The sequence below is a fragment of the Mobula birostris genome, chromosome 6 (genome assembly GCF_030028105.1).
Source record: "Mobula birostris isolate sMobBir1 chromosome 6, sMobBir1.hap1, whole genome shotgun sequence".
Lineage (NCBI taxonomy): Eukaryota > Metazoa > Chordata > Chondrichthyes > Myliobatiformes > Myliobatidae > Mobula > Mobula birostris.
The window spans coordinates 40304559-40328862 of record NC_092375.1 but is presented as its reverse complement, the minus strand read 5'-3'; the positions used below and the strand labels follow the sequence as shown (position 1 = coordinate 40328862).

At 38.8% G+C, this 24304-nt stretch overlaps 1 protein-coding gene across 2 annotated transcripts; it reads right to left on the bottom strand.

The window, feature by feature from the left end:
* Window positions 1-1979: 1979 nt before the first annotated feature.
* On the bottom strand, window positions 1980-22490 carry LOC140199762 (F-box only protein 40). 2 transcript variants are annotated; one of them, XR_011886484.1, is made up of 5 exons: window positions 22451-22490; window positions 17403-17430; window positions 12384-14285; window positions 2722-3008; window positions 1980-2344 (listed from the first exon to the last, which is right to left on the bottom strand). XR_011886484.1 is itself a non-coding variant. In XM_072262242.1 (4 exons), the coding sequence occupies exons 2-4, from the start codon at window positions 17403-17405 to the stop codon at window positions 2775-2777; spliced, it is 2139 nt and encodes a 712-aa protein (XP_072118343.1). In that variant the 5' UTR covers window positions 17406-17430; window positions 22451-22490; the 3' UTR covers window positions 1980-2774. The 2 variants fall into 2 exon arrangements, 1 of the variants encoding a protein (XP_072118343.1); XM_072262242.1 differs by having other exon boundaries at window positions 1980-3008.
* Window positions 22491-24304: the final 1814 nt, after the last annotated feature.

The window sequence follows — 24304 nt, the reverse complement described above, 5'->3', positions numbered from 1 at the left end:
GCAGCTGGCTGAGTTTACAACTTTCTGCAGCTTTTTCCAATGCTGTGCAGTGGTCCTTCCATACCAGTCAGTGATGCAACCAGTTAGAATTCTCTCCATGGTACATATGTTGTAATTTGCAAGTGCTTTGATGACATACCAAGTCTCCTCAAACTCCTAATGAAAAATAGCTGCTGACTTGCCTTCTTTGTAAGTGCATCAGTATGTTGGGCCCAGAATAGATCCCCAAGGATGTTGACACCCAGGAATTTGAAACTGGTTACCCTTTAGCTTCTACAAACAACAGGAATTCTGCAGATGCTGGAAATTCAAGCAACACACATCAAAGTTGCTGGTGAACTTTTCTTTAAAAAAGGACATCTCCCTCATCCTAGAATGAAAAGCCTCATCCTGAGAGCAGATGCGGCGGAGACGGAGGAATTGCGAGAAGGGGATGACGTTTTAAAGAAAGGGGCTTCCCTTCCTCCACTATCAACTCTGCTCTTAAACGCATCTCCCCCATTTCACGTACATCTGCTCTCACTCCATCCTCCCGCCACCCCACTTGGAATAGGGTTCCCCTGGTCCTCACCTACCACCCCACTAGCCTCCGGGTCCAACATATTATTCTCCGTAACTTCCGCCACCTCCAACGGGATCCCACCACTAAGCACATCTTTCCCTCCCCCCCCCTGCTTTCCGCAGGGATTGCTCCCTACATGACTCCCTTGTCCATTCGTCCCCCCCATCCCTCCCCACCGATCTCCCTCCTGGTACTTACCCGTGTAAGCGGAACAAGTGCTACACATGCCCTTACACTTCCTCCCTTACCACCATTCAGGGCCCCAAACAGTCCTTCCAGGTGAGGCAACACTTCACCTGTGATTCAGCTGGGGTGATATACTGCGTCCAGTGCTCCCGATGTGGCCTTTTATATATTGGTGAGACCCGACGCAGACTGGGAGACCACTTTGCTGAACACCTACGCTCTGTCTGCCAGAGAAAGCAGGATCTCCCAGTGGCCACACATTTTAATTCCACATCCCATTCCCATTCTGACATGTCTATCCATGGCCTCCTCTACTGTAAAGATGAAGCCACACTCAGGTTGGAGGAACAACACCTTATATTCCGTCTGGGTAGCCTCCAACCTGATGGCATGAACATCGATTTCTCTAACTTCCGCTAATGCCCCACCTCCCCCTTGTACCCCATCTGTTATTTATTTTTATACACACATTCTTTCTCTCACTCTCCTTTTTCTCCCTCTGTCCCTCTGAATATACCCCTTGCCCATCCTCTGGGTTCCCCCCCACCTTGTCTTTCCTCCCGGACCTCCTGTCCCATGATCCTCTCATATCCCTTTTGCCAATCATCTGTCCAGCTCTTGGCTCCATCTCTCCCCCTCCTGTCTTCTCCTATCATCTTGGATCTCCCCCTCCCCCTCCAACTTTCAAATCTCTTACTCACTCTTCCTTCAGTTAGTCCTGACGAAGGGTCTCGGCCTGAAACGTCGACTGTACCTCTTCCTAGAGATGCTGCCTGGCCTGCTGCGTTCAGCAGCAACTTTGATGTGTGTTGCTACCCTTTAGCTTCTGATCCCTTGATCTAAAATGGACTAAATGGAATGGGCCAATGAATGTCGGCTGTCCATTTCTCTCCATAGATGCTGCCTGATCTTCTGGCGTTCCTCCCCGTGTGTGCACTGCAGTTTGACTATCATCATATAGACTCTGTTTCCTAACCCACATCCTGAAAACTATAGTTCTCAATGTTCTTCAAATGGGCAAGGCCTTCTACCACCCATAGTTGTGACCTTTCTAGGTACAGAGCTTGTTTCAATTTTAAATCATAGTTGCTTGTTTTGTAAATTTTGTAAATTTGTTTAAAAAATATACTTGGCATGCAACATGATCTTCAAAGTGATTTATCATTGGTAGAAGATGCAAGATGCCATATCACTTTCTAAGATTCTGGCCACTGAAGTGAAAGTGTTCTGTGAATGAAAGTTCATTAAGGACCTTGGATGGTTATAGTATCATGTTGGAAGCAAAGAAAGAGTCATTTTTAACAGCAACACCCAGCCAGAGTCAGAAGATCTCAGAGGATTTATAACTCATGTAATTCTCTTAAGAAGCATAGTTGTCCTATTTTCAACTTTAATACAGCAGAACTTTATTTAGAAGTAACTCTTTTCTCATTTCATTCTGTCCGTATAATTCTATAGCTAATTAAAAGTAAAAGTACAGAAGCAAATCAGATTGAGTTATTCTTCTTCTACCATTCAATTCCAGGCTCTAACCTGAAGGTTGCACAGCTGACTTTCCCAAAAACCTACCCTTATGAGAAATGAAGGAACAGCAGTCTGAAATGCAAAAGAGAAAACTGCTAGCAGAACTATGTACCACATTAACAGTGATATACATTTTAAATTTCCAACATGACATTATCTGAGAAAATCAGATTCTGACTATAAAAGCAAACATCTAATACAAATGTGTTATCTGTTTCTATTGGTAAACCTCCATGAAACTGTTCTAATATTCTTGTTTAAAATTGTTTGTTAACCCTGTATTATTACGAGGATAACCTGCAGTCAAGTATCCATTATATATATTGCAATATTGTCCTCTCTGAAGTTTAAGCAACAAGCAGAACACAATCAGTGCATCACATGATTGTTACAAATACATTTAAAATGGCTTAATTTTAAATGTCCTAAATATAAACTGCAATACTTACCATTTCAGGTACTGAATTAACAGTAACAAAATTAGGATTAACACACTAAAACCTTATGCAATCAGGTTGGAAAATCGATTTGCTCGTTGTTTTGTATTAAACATATGAATAAGGTTCTTTTTCTCAGGGTCTGATTTCTGAGTTCTGCACATGCTGACGAGAGGGACACGCTTTGATCTGCACTCTTTTACATAGTATGAACAAGTTTTCAGATGTTCTGCCATGCTGGGGTTGTCATTAAAATTCCATTTCTCGATTGTGGAAAAGAAAGAGCTGTATTGCCACTTCTGTAATAAAAAGAAAGTTATAGTCTTATTAATTCAAGGTTTGGTTTGCAAGACTAATTATACAAGTTAAAAATCACTGTTGTAAAGAGGTACTTCCATGAAATAACTAATAAGAGAATTTTTTACCCTAAGAGAAGCACTTTAGTTAATTATCGTGCAGCATTTAACAGCTGGTTTGAGGTAAGAAGTCAAGAAGAGCAAAATGTGATTCCCTAGAGGATACTGCTCGGAAACAGTTAAACCCAATTTCTATATCTTAGAGTTGAACCTCTGCTTAACTCTACTATCTTATATCAGTACAAAAGGAAGGAATCAGTCAAAGCAACTCTAAAGTTTGAGAAGTTTTAGACATTAATTATATCCAAAATGACTCATGCAGATATTTTCCATAATTGTCTTTGCTGGTTCATGATTCAATGTACCCAAATCAGATCCTCGGGGAAAAGTACTAGCATCCACAGATTGCTACAGTATGAGTCTGCTAATTATGATAATTTTCTTTTGCTCACAGGCATGTTTGAAAACTTTTGACAACACCAGTGAACCCATTGAATACGCCACCGTGCTTTAATTATGAGTCATACTTGTTCACTTGAAATCTAGTTGCTCATAGAAAGGAGGAATTGACATTCCTATTTAAAAATAGTTACTTCTGATGACAAAGTCCTTTTCATTTCTAATAATAAAACTTCACAAAGACACTTCATTTTAATAGAAAACACGTAAAATGGAATAATTAATTATACACTCAGTAGCCACTTTATTAGACACCTCATGTACGTAATAGCCACTGACGTAAACACAAGGAATTCTGCAGATGCTGAAAATTCAAGCAACACACATCAAAGTTGCTGGTGAACGCAGCAGGCCAGGCAGCATCTCTAGGAAGAGGTACAGTCGACGTTTGGGGCTGAGACCCTTCGTCAGGACTAACTGAAAGAAGAGCTAGTAAGAGATTTGAAAGTGGGAGGGGGAGGGGGAGATCCAAAATGATAGGAGAAGACAAGAGGGGGAGGGATGGAGCTCATTGTCTTCTACTGCGTAGCCCAACCACTGCAATGTCGACATGTTGTGCATTCAGAGATGCTCTTCTGAAGACCGCTGTTGTAATGTGTAGCTACTTGAGTTACTGTCACCCTCCTGTCAGCTTGAACCAGTCTGGCCATTCTCCTCTGACTTCTCTCATTAACAAGGCATTTTCACCCACAGAACTGCCACTCACTGGTTGCTTTTCCTTTTTGCACTATTCTCTGTAAATTCTAGAGACTATTGTGCATGAAAATCCCAGAAGGTCAGCAGTTTCTGTAAAAATCAAACCACCCTGTCTAGCACCAAAATTCATTCCACAGTCAAAGTCACATTTCTTCCTCATTCTGATGTTTGGTCTGAACAACAACTAAACCTCTTGACCATGTCTGCATGCTTTGATGCATTGAGTTGCCGCCACATGATTGCTGATTGGATATTTGCATTAATGAGCAGGTGTATAGGCATATCTAATAAAGTGGCCATTGGGTGTATTCTACTATACTGCCCAATTGCAATGCTTATTCGAAGAATCGTAAACACAAAATAATCTGCAGATGCTGGGGTTAAAGCAACACTCACAACACGCTGGAGGAACTCAGCAGGTCGGGCAGCATCTGTGGAAACGATCAGTCAACATTTCGGCCCAGAATCCTTCATCAGGACTGAAGAGGGTAGGGGCAGAGGCCCTATAAAGAAGGTGGGGGGAGGGTGGGAGGGAGAAGGCTGGTAGGTGCCAGGTGAAAAACCAGTAAGGGGAAAGATAAAGAGGTGGGGGAGGGGATAGGCAGGAAAGGTGAAGGAGGAATAGGGGAAAGTATAATGGGTAGTAAAAGGAGGCAGAACCATGAGGGAGGTGATAGGCAGCTGGGAGAGGAGGCAGATGAAACTGGGATTACCGTTCCTCCCCCCCCTCCCCCATCCCAGTTTCACTCTGCCCCTTCCCCCAGCTGCCTATCACCTCCCTCATGGTTCCGCCTCCTTCTACTACCCATTGTGTTTTCCCCTATTCCTTCTTCACCTTTCCTGCCTATCACCTCCCTGCTTCCCCTCCCCCACCCCTTTATCTTTCCCCTTACTGGTTTTTCACCTGGAACCTTCCAGCTTTCTCCTTCCCACCCTCCCCCCACCTTCTTTATAGGGCCTCTGCCCCTTCCCTCTTCAGTCCTGACGAAGGGTTCTGGCCCGAAACGTTGACTGATCGTTTCCACGGATGCTGCCCAACCTGCTGAGTTCCTCCAGCGTGTTGTGAGTGTTGCTTATTATAAGAAGTTGCTTGTATTTAAGCAAATAAATCCTAAAGATATAAAGTCTAATCAAATTTGGAGATTGTAAATGCCCTCTTGGTTTGGGTCTTACACTCTGGACCCATCCATAAACACAAACAAACTCTGGTCAATTTGTACACTCCTGGACCACTAAGTGGTAGGGAAGGGACAGGATAGGAGACAAGATATAAGATCTGCTCAGAAGTTTCCACTGATCTCCATGGGTAACAATAATCATATGTCAGCACAAGAGATTGATTGTTTCTGATTTCTCTCTGTGCCAAGTTTGATGAGTGCCTAATATAGCAATACATTGATTATATTGAGGATAATCATCACAAATTCTTAAAATAAATTAGGTAGTATTTGTACTTTAGTAAAAGATACCAAAGTTCCTTAAGGAATATTAATAAGATTTATTCAAAAACTAGCACTGTCTCACATATACAAAGTAAACCACTGCCAGGAGCAACAATAGATTAGTAGGTGTATCATCTGTTTCAAATATAGGAAACTCTCCAAAATGAGCAACATTGATTGCATTCATGTACCTCAGTATAGCTAGAGATCCAGTAGTTGGAACTGTTTGTAATCCAGATACCTGGACAATCTAGAAATCATGAAATCTAATCCCACCTTTGCAGTTATTGAATTTGAATTCAGTTCTTAAAAAAATTGGAATTACAAGCTGTTAATCAGTAAATGTGATCAGGAAGTTCTCAAGAATTTTGAACTTATCAAGTTCATTTTGATCCTTTAGGGAAGGAAATCAGTTCTTTCCACCAATCAGGACTCAACCAGATGAAGCGGTAATTTATTCACACTTCTTCCAATTTAGAGTATCTCACTTGATGCTCATGATGTGGTCTTCTCTCAAAAACAGAATGAGGAAAATTTTACGGAACAGCTTCAGAATGCAAGGGTGACCATGAGCTTCCATTAATCTGTCTCACTAATTTTCCATCCTACTTCCACTCTGGCCTCAATCCTTGATCCCATATTGCTCTCCAATGATACCCATCATAAACTCAAAGAACAGCTACTCATCTTTAGAATAGGCACAGCACAATTCCCTTTCCCTCTCCCTCTCCCTCTCCCTCTCCCGCTCCCTTCCTCCCCCAACCCCAAATTAAATCATGCTTATCTTCTTGGCTTTTCAGGTTCGATTAAAGTTCAACTGTTTCTAGACCAGGAGTTCCCAACTTTTTTTTATGCCATGGACCCCTACCATTAACCGAGGGCTCCATGAACCTCAGGTTGGGACCCCTGTGTCCCTCCCTCCTCTGTGTCTGCCTGACCTACTGTATCCTTTCAGCACCCTCCAATTTGTTCCTTTAAATTAACATAGCAAATATTCTTAATGAGAATAACAGTAGTAAGTCTTCTCAGCGACACCTACATTCCAAAAAAAAGATTTTCAGAATCTGATAACTGTATGTCTCATTTAGCTCACAAAACTTTCGTGCACATTTAATTGGTGTCACATTTATTGAGCTCTAAAAAGGGGATTGGAATCAATGGGAAAAAGGCAACTACATAATTTCAGCTACTTGGGTTTAAGAATCTTCAATGAGACATGCAGACCCAAAACCAAAAAGAGAAACATAGAGTCTTTAAATAAATGTAAAATTATGCATAGAAAACAAAAAAACTGAAAAAGGAAAATTATATAATTTTATAAGAGATAAGAGATAATTATATAATTATATAAGAGATAAGGAAACAGATATGTTTATTTAAAATTTTAAAATCAGAAACAGCAGAATGGGATCACACTTCAGGAAGTTAGTTTTCATTCCCAGAATCTTTGTTCTGCAGAAATTAATACCTATCATTTTATTAAATGTCATCACACTTGAATGGACAAGCTATTTCTGGAATGTTTAGTGGATTTCCATTGGGTAAATATTGAAACTTCAGCCTCTTAACATATATTATGATCCTAATTATCTAGGCAAGATTCAACGTAGTACATTCTTGAAGGAGCAAGTTCATTAAACAGTAAGTTCCATTCTTTTTTCACTTTTACTCTCGTGTGCAGATGTTTACTGATTTACACCATAATAAAGGTGAACATTAAAGGCCTCACCATTATTCTCGTTGTGAAAACAGAACACCAGAAAAATATGCTCTTCGTGGACCCTGAAATTATTCCTTTGCCTTCTAAAATGCTAGAAGTAATAACTGAAAAGTTGTTTTTTTTTGTGGTGTCTTTAAGGACAGTGTGGCAACACAAATAAATTATCTAGCATTTGAATTATACTATGTATTATCAGTAGTGTTTCTTTATTATTAGCTATGAGTTAAACAGACTATAAGAATACATGTGATCAACAACTTGAATGCCATGAATTGCTTTTCCCAGATTTAGTAATGTTACAATCAAGGCTGGTTATTTTTAAACTGTCAGAGATTATGGATAGAGGAGAACTAAATGAAGGTCAGCATTCTATCAGTGACTGCTTTGGTAATGGAAAAGTAGCAAATCAAGGCTCTTAATTTTTAATATTTTTATTATTTACATTGAATACGTAACAATTATTGAAGAGCGTTTTGTTTCTGAATAACACTTAGCAATATTTTAATAGTAGACTGTGATTATCGCTGGTATTTTCAAGAAATATCACATGCCAATGGAAAAGCAATGACAAGGAGTAAATAACCAGTAATGTATCAAAACATCCCAAGGTGCTTTACAGGCATCATCAAACCTTAATATCAAACCACATAAGAAGGTATTGACAGGGCAACATCAACAAATCTTCTAATATTATCATGCATCACTGACAGTAACCTTGGGATTTCTGTATATGCAAACACAGTCGTCCCAAAATTACTATTAACAGTGTATTGCTTTGAAGATGGCAGGCAGGCAGTGCTAAAATTCATGTGGAAGTCAGCATGGGAATGGAAAATTTGGCAAAATGCCAAATATTCTCATGGGCAGGTTTGTTAGGGCTATCCAGGAGGGTTTAAACTAATTTGGCAGGGGGATGGAACCAGAGTGAAGGGACTTAGGACGGATAGTAAAAAAGCAAAGATATCGTGCAGTCAGACTATCAGGAAGAGCAGGCAGATAACAGGACAGCCAGTGGGGTGACTATCAGTGCTTTAGGGATGCTGAATGAAGAAGGGTAGCAAATACAGTACTCAAAGTGTTATATCTCAACGCACGGAGTATAAGAAATAAGGTGGATAATCTTGTTGCACTAATACAGATCGTCAGAGATTATGTTGTGGCCGTCTCTGAAACATGACTGAAGGATGGTTGTAGTTGGGAGCTAAATGTCCAAGGTTACATGTTGTATCAGAGGGATAGGAAGGTAGACAGAGGGGATAGTGTGACTCTGCTAGTAAAGAATGGCATCAAATCAGTAGAAAGATGTGACATAGGGTCAGAAGATGTTGAATCCTTGTGGGCTGAGTTAAGAAAATGCAAGGCTAAAAGGACCCTAATGGCAGTTATAAACAGGCCCCGCCAACAGCAGCTGGGATGTGGACCACAGATTACAACAGGAAATGGAAAAGTTATGTCAAATGGGCAATGTTATGATAGTCAGGAGAGATTTCAACATGCAGCTCAATTGGGAAAATCAGATTGGTAATGGATCTTAAGAAAGTGAGTTTGTTGAATGCGTAGGAGATGGCTTTAGAGCAGTTCATCATTGATCCTACTAGGGGATCAGCTATACTGGATTGGGTCTTATATAATGAAACAGAGGTGATTCGGTAGCTTAAGATAAAAGAACCCTTAGAAGGCACTGATCATAATATGATTGAGTTCAGTTTGAAATTTGATAGGAAGAAAGTAAAGTCTGATGTAGCAGTATTTCAATGGAGCAAAGGAAATTACAGTGGTATGAGAGAGGAGTTGGCAAAAGTAAATTGGAAGGATATGCTGGTAGGGATGACAGCAGAGCAACAATGGCATGAGTTTCTGCGAAAAATCAGGAAGATACAGGATAGAAGTATTCCAAAAATGAAGAAATATTCAAATGGCAAAATAGTATAACCATGCCTGCATGGTCATGCACTTTGGTAGCAGAAATAGAAATAAATGTACAGGATATTTTCTAAACGGGGAGAAAATCCAAAAATCTGAGATGCAAAGAGACTTGGGAGTCCTTGTGCAGAACAACCTAAAAGTTAACTTGCAGGTAAAGTCAGTGGAGAGGAAGACAAATGCAATGTTAGCATTCATTTCAAGAGGTCTAGAGGGATGTGATGCTGAGGCTTTATAAGACACTGGTATTGAGAACAGTTTTGGGCTCCTCGTCTAAGAAAATATGTGCTGGCATTGGAGAGGGTCTAGAGGTGGTTCACAAGGATAATTCCAGGAATGAAAGGGTTATTGTATGAAGAACTGTTGATGGCTCTGGGTCTGTACACGCTGAAATTCAGAAGGATGAGGGGGGAATCTCATTGAAACCTTTCGAATGTTGAAAGCCCTAGACAGAGCAGACATGGAAAGGAGTTTCCCATGGTGGGGCGGTAGGGGGGGGGGGGTCCAGGACAAGAGGGCACAGCCTCAGAATAGAGGGGTGTCCATTTAAAACAGAGATGCGGAGAAATTTCTTCAGCCAGTGGGTGGTGAATTTGTGGAATTTGTTACCATCGGCGGCTGTGGAGACCAGGTCGTTGGGTGTATTTAAGGCAGAGATTGATAGGTTCTTGATTGGACATGACATCAAAGGTTACGGGGAGAAGGTTGGGGAATGGGGCTGAGGAGGGGAAGAAAGAATCAGCCATGACTGAATGGTGAAGCAGACTCGATGGGCCAAATGGCCTAATTCTGCTCCTATGCCTTATGGTCTTATTCTTATTTCAGGTGTGCTGAAAGACCCTGTGTTAGGTAAGAACCAAGGGTACTGGTATTTTCTTTCTGTGTGGACAGGACTGTGAATCTAAAAAAACAATAATTTAGATGTTTAAAGTCTTTAAAAGTGTAAAATTCAGAAATTTCAGAAGTATTAAGTGTTTTAATATTTTCAACATTTTGACTTTCAGCATTGTTCTTTCTTTCTCTTATTCTCTAGGTTTTTGTTTTCGAGATTTTTGTAAGGATTTCAGTATTTCTCAATGGCTCAGAAATATTCTGTAGTTCTTTTAAGTGATTAACAATCTTGACAATTCCAGTTAAGTTGGAAGCCTGACTTAGTCAGTTGCCAAATTCTTACATTTCTCTGCAGTGGGCAGGGCTTGATTGGTTCCCACACTTGAGTCATATTGTTATTGAAGTATAAAAGGCTCTCTCACTGCACAAGGAGTTTTCCCAGGAACTTCCAGTGTTTATACAGGGAAGTATAAATCTCAGATAAATACAAGCCTGGGCATGAAGTATCCAGACATTGACCGTACGTTCTTTCCCCACAGCATGGAAGACCAAACGTTTGCTCAAAGTTGTGGATTTTAACAAAGAAAAAGAGGGTTCAGGCAAATAATAGATAAGACAATCAAAGAAGACAGTGGAGAAAACCATTTAGGATCTCTAAAATGCATTTTCAACATTTGAAAAGGATATAATTTCTCCTCTTAATTAAAATTATCCAGCAGAACATAGGTAATTAATAGGTCAATTCTAATACACATGCCTTTATTTGCTATATACTTTTGTTTATCTTATCACTGCCCTTAGCAAAGGTGCTATAACTTATTTTCCTAATTGCAATATTGTTATTTGCCTGGAAGAGTACAGTTTGACTGCCACTCAGATCTCACCGTTTACATTCACTTCATCCATTACTGTTGCACAATGGATGTAAAGTCTACCACCTATTAACATCACAGTAGCAACTCAGCAAAGCTTCTCTGACAACCCTTTGAAACCCATTAGCTTTGGCACGCAGGAGTATGAGAAACGCAGGTGCATGGAATGCAACAAACACCTTTGCATTTAAATCTTGGCAATCCCAACATACAGTAGGCCATTGTTCACTACAAAGAAAACTGATGTGCAAGGAGTGGCTCGTTGTGGCTCTGAAGGATGATTAGTAGGTGGGAATTAAATGCTGTCCTTGCTAAAGTGATGTGCCCATCTTATAAGAGAATAACTATATGCTAAACCCAGTTGTGTAAAGTTTGCAGAAAAACAAACAGTACGCAGATACAAAGATTACATATGTATTAGATTCAACGCTTTACTTTTTTCATGGAAAAAAATCTACTGTTTTTTATTGGAATTTGATGAAGTTTTGGCAAAGAATGTTGTAATATCATGTAGAGATTTAAATTTAAGATTGTTTGGTGTACTTCAGAAAATCATAGAATTGTACAGCACAGGAATGGGTCCTTTTGGCTCACCTCATCCATGTCACTATGAGGTTGATTTACAATAATCCCATTTGGCCTCATTAGGCCCATGATCCTCCATGTCTTTCCTGTCTAAGTACCTGTCCAAATGCACTTTATCCATTGTAGTTTTGTCTGCCCCTCCCAGGCCATCTTGGAGCTTGATCGAGGTAGCCACCACCCTTGGTATGAAAAACTTATCTGATTTGCTTTAATTTTCTTATTTCTCACCTTGAACCTGGGGCCTCTAATTTCAGACTCCTACCCTGGGAAAAAGATTCTGATTATCTATCGTGTCTATGCACTTCAATGTTTCCAACATCCATTAGGCCACAGTTCAGCCTCCAACATTTCTGTGAGAAATAAAATCAGATGATCCAATCTCTTCTGCTCTCCCTCCCTCCCCCCCCCTCTCTCTCTCTCTCTCTCTCTCTCTCTCTCTCTCTCTTTCTCTCTCTCTCTATTGTTATCACATCTTTCCTCTAGTGTGACAAACAGAATTGTACAGGATACTCTTAAGTGCAGTCTAACTCATACAGGTGCAACATGATGTCCAACATGTTACATTCAATGTATAAAGCACGTATACCAAATACATTCCTCACCTTCTTATTCTAATGTATCTCCACTTTCAGCATTAAACGGACTTGCACCCTAAGCTCTCTCCATACATTAATGCTCCTTTAGTCCCTGATATTTATTCTATATGCCAACTATACAGACAAGAAGACAGCCACTAAGGTTTTAATTGTTTTCTTTAAAAACTCCAATCAACATAATGAAATGTACTTACCCTTTTACGTGCTCTCCAAGAAAAGTTTCCATGTGAGTAATTTTTCTTTTCCCAGACAAGATGGACCATGCCACGCTCTTGCAGTAACGTAGAGGAGATCTCATTCATCAACACAGACACTTGGGACAACTGTGTTAGGCTGTAGCTGTCCAATAAGCTTGCAATGTGCCTCAGGATCTCAAATGGAAGACTGCTTAGACAAAGTAAATTCTTCCTGTTTTCCCATGCCTTTACATCTCTATTGTGGTTCCGACACAAAACTGGAGCAATATCTGGTTTGACTGCAAATGCATTTTGCTGTTGATTATAGATCATCGTTGCCTTCTGTGTGGAGGGACAGAATCTTTGTTGCATGTAGGAACAGCCGAGGTAAGCTAAAGGGCATTTCTGTACCATCCATCCATTCAGGGATGACTGAATGTCAGCATGTACATTCTTAAAGTGTGATGAAAACTCATCTCGCCTGAAGAAATGGTGACACATAAATGTAAAGATAGAAATTGACTTGCTGTATCTTTTTGTGATGCATTCTGTCTGAAGTTGCAAATATAGGCGAGAGGCTTTCTCTGCTGCTACATCAGCCAAAACCATATCACGGCCAAAAGGAGCAGAGGGAAAGGAGTAAGTCTGAGTCGCAATATCAGTTACTAGTCTATCAGTGACCTTTGTTTCTGATATGGCATGGCCCTTTTGCATTTTCTCCAAATAGCAAAGCAAGGAAATAGTTACTTCATCATATTGATGACTCTCTGTGTCAAGGTCAGAAGTGTCCACAGATTTGGTTTCCATTTTTATCCTACGTAATGAACAGTCTTTATAATGTTCACGGTTTTTTCGGTAGCTGGTTGGAATCTTAAATGTATTGACAGTTATAACCTCCTGGGCCTCCAGATTTCCATAAACAAAGTCTTTTTCCCTGGGTGTACATGCCTTCATCTGACCAAATCGAATAAGCATGCTGCCATGATGCACCAAATACATATTGAAATGTTTTCTATCCATCTGAGATTGTAGTCTATCAAGAACTCCTTCTTGCCAAGGAGCTTCACCTGTCTTTTCTATTGCTGCCAACAAAGATGAGCCTGATGAATTGGATTCATTTTCAGTTGTTTTTTTCTTATTATCAGCACTGTTTGCTTTCTCACTCTTTTGAGTATTTATAACTTCTGTAGTTGCATTTTCAGTCATACAGCCACATTTATCCTTACTGAAGATACCCTCCCAAGAGGAGTACTTGGAAATATCTAATGCTTGCTCAGATCCCATTGCTTGTTCTTCTTGGGTTAGCTCAACCGTGTCTTTTACATCAGTACTGCTTTTGTCAATTCCATTTTGATACACTTCTGTTCCTGTTTCCGGACAACCACTATCCATACAAGCAGAGGCCACATGCGATCCTCCTACTGCCCCTATTTCTTTCAGATCCATATCGTTCTCATCAGCAATCTCTGCCATCTCTGGAAAAAGTTCAGCCATCTTCACTGAATTGAAAATTATTCTCTGATCCCTCATTGCAGTGCCCAACTCTAAATTCTCTGGATTCAGGGATTCTTTAACTTCAGTATTCATTGTTATGTCTTCTTCATTGGCTGGCCAGCGATTCCATTGCATTGAGCAGCACACAATGCTGGCAGGGCAGACACGAAGATGTTTGGAAAGTTTGTAGCGTGCCATAGAGAAGGGGCAGCCAAAGGCCGAATTGATGCAAGGAACGTGTTCCAGAGGGCACAATAGAGTGTGTTCATTTTCCTTACACTGATGAAAAACAGCACCACATTTTGAAGGACAACTGATAACCGAACAGGAAATAGAAGGTTCAAATGACTTTTTACAGTGACGACTGTAACATTTTTCACAATGCACGTGCAATTGAGGAGCTAAGCTTCTATTTCTACTTCTGATCTACAAAAGCAAAAGAAATTTCATTACTTTAATTGGTTTTCCTGATTTGATATAATTATGTGGTGGGTGTGAATATTTCTGTACATCTACAATGATAGACTAAAATTATCCAAATCTGAATGCAACTGTGTATCATGCATTAAAATATAAATCAAATATTTATACGTCACTCCCTGCAAAATGTGAATTGCTTTCTGCATGCAATATTCCACCCATCAATGAAGGAGAATGTGAAACTCATCCCCTTTTCCAGTGTACCAGTACAATTTTTAACCTACTGAGGGAAACAAATGTCAAACAGCGTGACCAAAATCCCACTACCAACGTCGTGAACCACCAAGCAGAAATGATTCCTACCCTCCTGAATGCTTTGGAGAGATGGGAAACCTGCAGAAGGCACAACAAGGTACTACAGAAGTACCACCAGTGCTGCACCTGCAACATCCCCAGCACTGAAGCAATAATTCTGGGTGAGCCACAATGTCTACATGCTGGATAACAGGCCCACAAAACAAGTATCTTGATTTCTAGTGAGACAAAAGGATTCCAGGTAGACAGACAAAACACTTGAAGGGATATTCTCAAAGTCCTTGAGTAAAGCATGCCATACCCATTAAGTAATGGGAATCCCTGACCATCTCCCTGATTAAAATGGTGAAAGAATGCCCAGGAAGGCACTGAGCACTTCAGGTTTTTTACAAAGGAAGCTCAAATAAGCTGTAAGAGCATGTGGAAATAATACTTTTAAAAAATCAACACTACTAAGATCTTATGCAAGAGCCTAGTTAAAAATCTGTATGTCCAACTTGTGAAAACAAAATCTGTAGATCCCTCATAAGAACTCATCAATTATTTCAAAACTCAGCCCTGATTCTATGGAATACTATTAAAAGACTATTTTTTTATATTATAAGGAACTTCAATTTTGCTTTACTAGGCAAGTGCAGCAACTTCAGACCTTTATAACAAACTTCAAATTGCCTCCCTAGGACACACAACATGGAACTAGCTGTTCAGCTCACCACTTCCATTTTTTTTCGCGTACAAAAGTCTGGTTAGATGCAGATGAAGTTGGTAGAACCAGTGTCTCACAATTCCAGTGACTTGGTGTGATCCTGACCTCTGGTGCTGTCTACGCAGGAGTTTGTGACCACATGGGTGTCCATCCACATCCCAAGGACATACAAGCAGGTTTGCTAACTGACCACAATGAATTGCCCCTAATGCGTTTCTAAGTTATAGAAACTGGGAGAGTTAATGGGAATGAATGGAGAATAAAAATGGATTATGCAAAGGGCTATTTGATGGTCATTGCAAAAAAGATGCTAAGTAACATCCTCTGTTGTTATATTCCTGTTTCCTGGACCTATCATGCATATGGGTAGGGGACATAGTAGGCCATTTGGCTTCCTGAGCCTGAAGCACATATAGAAAGATCATGTTGATCCAATCTTTGGCCTTGTCCACTTCCCAGCCCTACTTCACTAAAGCAAAAAATCTATCCCCCTTAATTTTAAATATACTTAATTATTTAGTATCCATAACTCCAAGATTTGCATTCCTCTGAGAGTAGACAATTATTTTTGTCTCAAACTAGGCAATATAATATCCTGAGGTTATGCACCCTGGTTGTAGACTTCCTCTTCCAGAAATGTCCTCAAACCTGTCAAGGTCCCTCAGGACCTTATGCTACAAGGTGACCATCACTCATCCTTCTAAATTCCAGAAAGTTCAGGCCCATTCTGTTCAAGCTTTTCTCATCTGGTAGGTATAGTCTTATAAAATATTAGTTAGGTCACACCTGGAGTATTGTGTGCAGTTCTGGTTGCCATACCACAAGATGTGATTGCTCTGGAGAGGATGCAGAGGAGATTATCTAGGATCTCTGGACTGAAGTATTAAGGTTATAAAGAGAAACTAGAGTGGCCGGGATTGTTTTCCCTGGAGCAGTGATTTGAGGCTGACCTGATAGAGATGTATACAATTATGTGAAGGATAGATGGAGTGGATGGTAAAAATGTTTAATTCATGGTGGCAGAGTTGCAGGCAAGAGGAATAGGTATAAACTGAGAGGTAGAATGAAAAAGAAGTTCTTTCACACAGAGAGTAGCTGGAATCTGGAATGCCCTGCCCGAAGTGAGAGAGGAGGTAAATACTTTCACATCATTTAAGAAGCATCTCATAAAGTAAATAAATTGCCACGGTATAGAAGACTATAGATAATGCAGGCAAGTAAGATTAGTATAGATAAGTGGCATGGATATGTTGGGTAAAAGAGCTTAATTCTGTGTTGCATGACTCTATAACCTAACCTCCTCTCTGTCACTAACTCCTTCATCCCAACAATTAATATGGTGAACTTCCCTTCCTTAAATTAACAGGCCATGCTTAAATAAATGCTAAAACATTCTCCTTCAAGATGTAGCAAGATTTCCTTACTCATGTATTTCATCTTTCTTGCATTAAAGGTCAAGGTTTCATTTTCCATCCTAATCATCTCTTACAAGATTTCCCACATCTCTCTGAGCTCCAATATTTAATTCCGTAACACCAATTAAATCACATTCTGCTTGCCTATTTCTACAAATATCACATTTTCTCACACTGTATTATTTAATATTTTTCCCATTCACTTAACCAATTTCTCTTTTGCTACCCTGTTTTTTCTACCTTTTAAGAAAACCACTTCCTGAACTAAAATAGTACTTTCATCCCCAAAAGCCTTGGACAGGAACAGAAATACAGTCTGCCTTGTTCTTTTTCTCTCCCATTTCTCAGTTATTAAAAAACTTATCCTGATATCAACATTTTATTTCAGTGAGAAACTCTTTCTGGCAATAGGAAGTCAAGAACTTTAAAAAAAGAGTCATAAAACATGCTGCAGGGCTCAAAGCAAACAAGTAGTGGAGGAGAGATCAAGGTAAAATCTAATAAGAGTCATCTGTGTAATCATCACATGAGGCAAGGAAGATGTTGAAAGATTCAGATGTTAATTGTCTAGGAAATTTTAAAATTACTTAAAATAACAGACAAAACTTTTAGAAATTGTATTCATTTATTTTTACACCAAGAATTTTTGATTAATCTTTAAAACATTAAAAAGTTGTTGTTTCTTACCATTTTGATTAATCCTCGTTCTTCCGATCTGAAAGAGTACAGAAAACATTAGATATGATTCAACATATGTTCAAGGATAATATTTTACAAAAAAATCCACAGCAAAAGTTTTCAATGTTTTTAAAGTTTAACTTTTAAAAGCAACTTCCATAGAATATGATTTACGTATGATATATGTATGATGGAAATGCAGAAGGCATTCATTATTCTACCAGCAATACCAATTCGCTGAAGTCAAGAATAAGTATAAGATTTATTAAAGAGCTCCATAGTAACTTCTGAATATCTTGATAAATCACCAACATCAAAATGACATGTTAATTTCTTACATTTTATTCTAAATCTCAATATATAATATAGCTAATTAGTGTTATCGACATGGCACATAATGAACGAATGAATTAGTGTTATGGCTGAGCATTTTTAGAAATAATCGCTTGAGTTATTTTCAGTCTTTGGATTTCCAGAAGATGTTTTAAGACCTGTTGTAGAGGGAGAACCAGCACTTCAACTGACAGAATTAACATTCACTTGATAAATTTGAAATAGAGTTTAATGGTCAAAATAAATTTTGCCTTGAAAGGAATTTTCATAACATAATCAGAAATGAGAACTAGCAGAAGCGTGGTTCACTTATTCATTCAAAAAGATGTTGGATTTCTGCTCTTTAATTCAAGCATTTTCATCTTTAACCTGCAATCTATTTCATGTGCGTAGCATTACTTGTGGAGAAAGATGTTTCTTGAATTACTACTCTTAAATTTTCCATTTGACAAAATATACATGAACAATCCTTCAATTTCAAAATTCAAAAGTTCAAAGTAAACTTAGTATCAAAGTACATATATGTCACCATATACAACCTTGAGATTTGTTTTCTTGCGGGCATACTCTATAAATCCAAGAACCATAATAGAAAGACTGCTCCTAACAGGGCAGACGAACAACCAATATGCTAAAGAAAAAGAAGTCTGCAAATAAAGAAAAAGAGATAGATAGACAGATAAATAAGTGAGCAATAATTATCGAGTGCATGAGATGAAGAGCCCTTGAAAGTAAGTCCATAGTTTCTGGGAATAATTCAGTGATGGGGCAAGTGAAGTTGAGTGAAGTTATCCCCACTAGTTGAAGAGCCTGATTGAGGAATAATAACTGTTCCTGAATTCGTAGTGTGAGTCCTGAGGCTCCTGTACTTCCTGATTAGAGCATTGCGAAGAGAGCAGGACCTGGGTGGTGAGGGTCCCTGATGATGGATGCTACTTTCCTGCAACAGTGCTCTTTTGAGATGTGCTCGATGGCAGGGAGGGTTTTTACCCATAATGGAATCAGCTGCATACACTACTTTTTGTAGGATTTTCCATTCAAGGGCATTTGTCTTTCATACCAGGCTGTGATGCAACCACTCTCCACCACACATCTACAGAAGTTTGTCAAAGTATTAGATGTCATGCTGAATCTTAGCAAACTTCTAAGGAAGTAGGGGTGCGGCCATAATTGCACTTATGTGATGGGCCCAGGACAGATCCTCTGAAATGATAATTCTGAGGAATTCAAAGTTGCTGATCCTTTCCACCTCTGATCTTACAATGAGGACTGGCTTATGGACCTCTGGTTTCCTTCTCCTGAAGTCACAGAACATCTCCTTGGTCTTGCTGATATTGAGTAAGAAGTTGTTGTTGTGGCACCACTCAACCAGATTTTTCATCTCCCTCCTAAATGCCGATTCATCATCACATTTGATTCAGCCAACAGCAAATTTAAAAACAGCATGGTAGCTGTCCTTAACCACACAGTCAAAAGTGTAAAGTGAGCAGAGCAGGGGGCTAAGCACACAGCCTTGTGGTGGCCCTGTGTTGACTGTGATCGTGGAGGAAATGTTGTTGCCAGTTTGAATTCACTGGGGTCTGCAAGTGAGGAAATTGAGGATTCCATTGTACAAGGAGGTATTCAGGCTAAGGTCTTAAAGCTTATTGATTAGTTTGAGGGGATGATAGTAATCAATGCTAAGCTGTAATCGACAAAGAGCATCCTAATAAATGCATCCAGATGTTCCAGGGTTGAACTAAGAACCAATGAAATGGCATCTACTGATGACCTGTTGTGCTGGTAAACAAATTGGAGCAGATCCAAGTCACTTCTCAGGCAGGATATGATGTGTTTCATCATCACCCTCTCAAAACACTTCATCACAGTGCATGTAAGGTGGTCATTGAGGAAGATTACCACGTTCATCTTAGGCACAAATTGAGGCCTGCTTGAAGCTGGTGGGTACCTCAGACTACCGATGTGGATGTTAAAGATATCGGTGAACACTTCAGCCAGTTGATCAACACAGGTCTTTAGTACTTGACCAGGCACCCCATCTGGACCGGATGCTTTCTGTGAGTTCACTCTCCTGAAGGATGCTGTCACATCAACCTCAGAGACTGAAATCATGGGGTCATCAGAGGCTGTCAGAGGCTTCCTGTTTTGATGGTCAAAGTGAGCATGGAGGGCATTGAGCTCACCTGGAAACGAAGTCTTGTTGTCACCTAAGTCACTTGATTTCACTTTGTAAGAGGTAATAACATCCAAGCCCTGCCACAACTGTCAACCATCCTTCACTGATTCAATTTTAGTCTGGAATTTCCACTTCACCCGTAAGATGGCTTTCTGGAGATCATACCTGGACCTCTTGTACTTCACTTGCTTGGCAGACCTGAATGCCACTGAATTGGCCCTTAGCAAATTGTGGATGTCCTGGTTCATCCAGGGGTTCTGGTTGGGGAAGGCTGAATTATTTTGAGGGAACTCACTTGTCTGCAACTATAAAGTCTGTGACAACCATGGAAAAGTTGCAATAATCCTACAATATTGATTCCTTTCAATTACTTAACCCTTTTGAGTGCTATAGCTGAATCACTTCCAATATTCTCCTGTCAGTGGATTCCGGATTCTATGCAGTCACTGCCACTTTTGGTTCTTTATGCCAATTAGTTTTATTCTACATCCTCTAGTTCTTGACAAAGGGCACAATTTCTATCTACCCTGACTATCATTGATAATTTTACATATCTCTGTCACATCCACTCTTAACCTCCCATTTTCCAAGAAAAGCAATTGCAGTTTCTCCAGCCTATTTCATCATCAGAACTATTACAGTAGCCTTTCCTTCTTCAGCCTCTCAAATACCTTCATGTCTTTCCTAAATAGTAATGGCAACAACTGGGCATTAAACTCTAGTTGTAACTGAACTAGTGTTTTATAAAGGTTCATTATGAGTTCTTTGCTCTTATGTTCTATGTCTTTACTTATAAAACCCAAAATCTTATTTTGCTTTCATGTCATTTTCTCTGTCTGCCCTACCATTTTCGACAACTTATGTTCATATACCCATGGATCACTCTGTTCCTTATTTGTTTTAGAAGTGTGATTTCTAGTTCAAATCACTACTTTGATATTGAAAGTAGGGAATAAAAATAGATGACAAGAAAGACGTAACAATGAGCATGAAAAATTTGTGAGTTTATTTGTAAGAAAGAATAACAAATTACAGTGTCAAAGCAAATGCAAGAGCCAAGCAAGGAAAAGACAAGATGAGATTATGGGCCAAATTTTATTAGGTAAAAATGTCTTGATATTAGATAGTTTCCTGAAGTTTAAGATAGTAAAAATTTGCTCTTCATCTGCTATCTGATAATAATGAAGCAAGACTAACAAAACACATAAGAATTTTGTAAATCAAAGGAGAAACAATGTATCTCAAATTGAGAAATAAATAGAGGAATGACTAGGCTAACTAAGATGAATTTAAACAAATTTGATACAAAAAGAGAGATAAAATGAAAAATAATTGTTTTTATATGAGTTGCAATCATATTCTATTTTAAAGGAATTCACAGAAATTGTATTACTTGGTCAATTTAGGTACTGTTGTAATTGATTTAGGAATCACAAAAAGGTGTGCATTCAGTTTCAGGATGGTAAGAAACAAAAAGGAACATCTTTTCAATCACCGAGAGGAAGAGAGAGAAGCAGAAGGGTAGAATGGATGGTCTCGATTCTTGGAGCTAGAACAACTGAGCTCATCATACATTGTAGGATATGAGATCAGAGGGGGTTCATTAAGAAGGCAAGTATAGACCTGATAAACCAAACAGCTCTTGTGTGCTTTGTATTTCCATGAATTCTATTTCTGTGATTACCATTCTACAATAGCAGTTGTTCCAGTGTGTTTCCTTTTTTTCCCTCTTTAAAAAAACAAGTGAACAAACTGATCATGCAGCATAAAAGGCACATTTCATTAAAACACCTGCTGGTGGACTCTAGCCCAAGAAAAGATTAATTGAGGAATTGCTATTTTCATCTAATTCATTCCATATTTTCAGTTGGCTAAACAACATTCCTACTGTATGACCATTCTGCAGAAACGTAGATTTAGTAGTCCAAGAGCAAAATCTGAGATGTGCTCATATGTATTCAATTTTTGACAGCTATAAGGAGATGTAATTTTTCTTTGGTACTTTAAATCTTAAGGCCCTTTATGTTGCTTGACAATTTTAAATCCTGCAGCAGGAAGCAGTTTTCCACAAAATGGCGAGCTTCATCTTAGAGACTGACTATACTCACAATTTTCCCACATTATTTAAGATAGTTTTTTCCAGGCTAATATAGGAGAACATAATGAAGTTATTCACTTCTACCACAGTACTAATAATTAGATTGTTGAGTTAAGCAAGGGCTGGCATGACAAAACACAACTATAATCAGAACACCTTGCTTGTAATACTGGTAGTTAGTGAAGAGTGTCAATTAATCAAAATTTGTCTTTATTACTCTTAATTTAAAATTTCTAACTCCTTTGTCAGTGTGTTATCCGTCTTCAGCTTTTCAAGTAAAATTGCATTGAGTTTTGTTTAATTATTGAATATTTTTCAAGATCACAAGATCCAATTGAAACAACACTGTTGACAGGCCACAAGATACTTTCTGAAGAATCAACTCGATATGCAGCACGTCTTAACATTTAAACTTCACAAAAAAAAACAAAATAAGCAATCCAAACCTACCTTGAATGATGCCGAGAAGTTGAGTTTAGTCCTCCCAGCTTAAATCTGAATAATACACATGTCTGGCTCATGAAGAGGTCACATTTATATTTAGATAAATGTGTATGGTATTAAAAATAAACTAAATTTGAGCTTCTGGAATGAGCTCTGATCTTTGGAATACTACCAAAACAACAACTTATTAATCCCCTAAAATGCTATTTCCAAGCATTTTAAATTATGACGTTGTCTCAGTCATTAACCAACATGATGAATAATAAATGTCCTTTAATTAAGATAAAAGTACATGCACTTAAGATTAAGATAAAAGTGAACAGTGTACTTTTACATTTTAAATAACAATATCAGAGGCAATGGGAAAAGAAATGGCAAAATAAAGGAAAACAGGTATAATTCTCTAAAAGACATAATGTAATGTGTTTCAATACATAAGACATGAAATAATAACTTTCATTTTGTTTATTAGCTATGGGAACCCAGCTGTCATGCTCCCACTATCATGTTACAAATTTGAACTCCAGTTTCCGCCAATACCTTGAGGTTGCAGGAGTAGGTCACAAGGTTACTGCAAGTGAAAGCACAGCATCAAGGCTAATGTTATTGCATTTAAAAATCAAAAGCCTATAGATACTAATAATCCAATATGAAAACACAAAATGCTGGAGTTCCCTTACGTCAGGTTGCATTCTGTGGGGACAGAAAAAGAGCTTACAATTGAGGTTGATGACATAGTTGTACTGTATAAGCCTGAATTTATATTCCTTATTGTTTTTGTCAGGTAAGTAGGTGTTTAACACAAATAGTCTATAATGAAATAATTTAGTTGTAGAAAACAATTATTTGTTTATCTCCCCTACAACTTCCATATTCTCATAATTAAAATGAGTCCACCCCTGACAGTACATAACGAAGTCACCAGGTAGTAACTTGTATTGCTGCCGTCAAAGACAACCTATCACCAAATCCTTGTTAACATCCGCCTTCATCCCTACATCAAAACCTCTGCAGAAAACTAAGGTGCTCCCACTGTGATATGCAGTAGGTTCCAGAATTTAGTCCCAGAAAAGATGAAGTAGTGATGATATATCTCCAAGTTAGCACGGTGTGTGATTTGAAGCAAAATTTAGATGTAGTGGTATTCCTTTACAGTTGCTACCCTTGTCTATCTCATTTGTAGAGGTCACACACTTGAAGGTGTGAAGTTATTGCACTCTATACTGCAGATGCAGTTCACTGGTGAATGGGGCACCAATTAAAAGATATTCACATTAAATGGTATTATTGGACTTTGGGGCTTTCTTGGGGTTAAGTTTAGCAAAGAAAAGGAAAAGCTTCCACCACATTCTTAATTGTGACTTGTAGATGATATAAAGACTTCATTAAACTAAGAGGTGTCTCAGCAGCCATAGTATATAGGCTCTGACCTGTTCCTGTAGATATTGTTATATATTTGTAATTTATGAGACCCAGAGTGCTGGTGAAGGAAGATTCAATGGATTGAATATCAAGGAGATATAATTAGGCATTTCCTTTTTAGTGGTCTTAGCTGGCATTCAATAGTTAGTTGCTAGGTGTCAGCTCAAACCTGAATGCTGGAATAGTTCTGACCATGGGCAAATGCCCTGCTGTTGTTGTAATAAAGATTTTAATAAGTATTTGCAATTAAATGCCTTTGATATGGACCTTTTATGTTGTATTGATACACCATCCTTTAAAGCTTTTAAAAATATTTCTTTCTTGATCTCGCCTAAGGAATGATATTCAAAACAGTTCTAAATTACGATAACATGTGTAATGACTGCCATCAGAGAGAAGGGAAGAATTTGGGTGAGAATCTTGGACTGATATTCACTG

What these genes read in the sequence shown, in the direction of transcription:
- LOC140199762 (XM_072262242.1), bottom strand. An exon ending in CTTGGAGAGCACGTAAAAGG is followed by an intron (nt 3,009 to 12,383) that starts GTAAGTACATTT and finishes TTTTTATTACAG; the next exon opens with AAGTGGCAATACAGCTCTTT.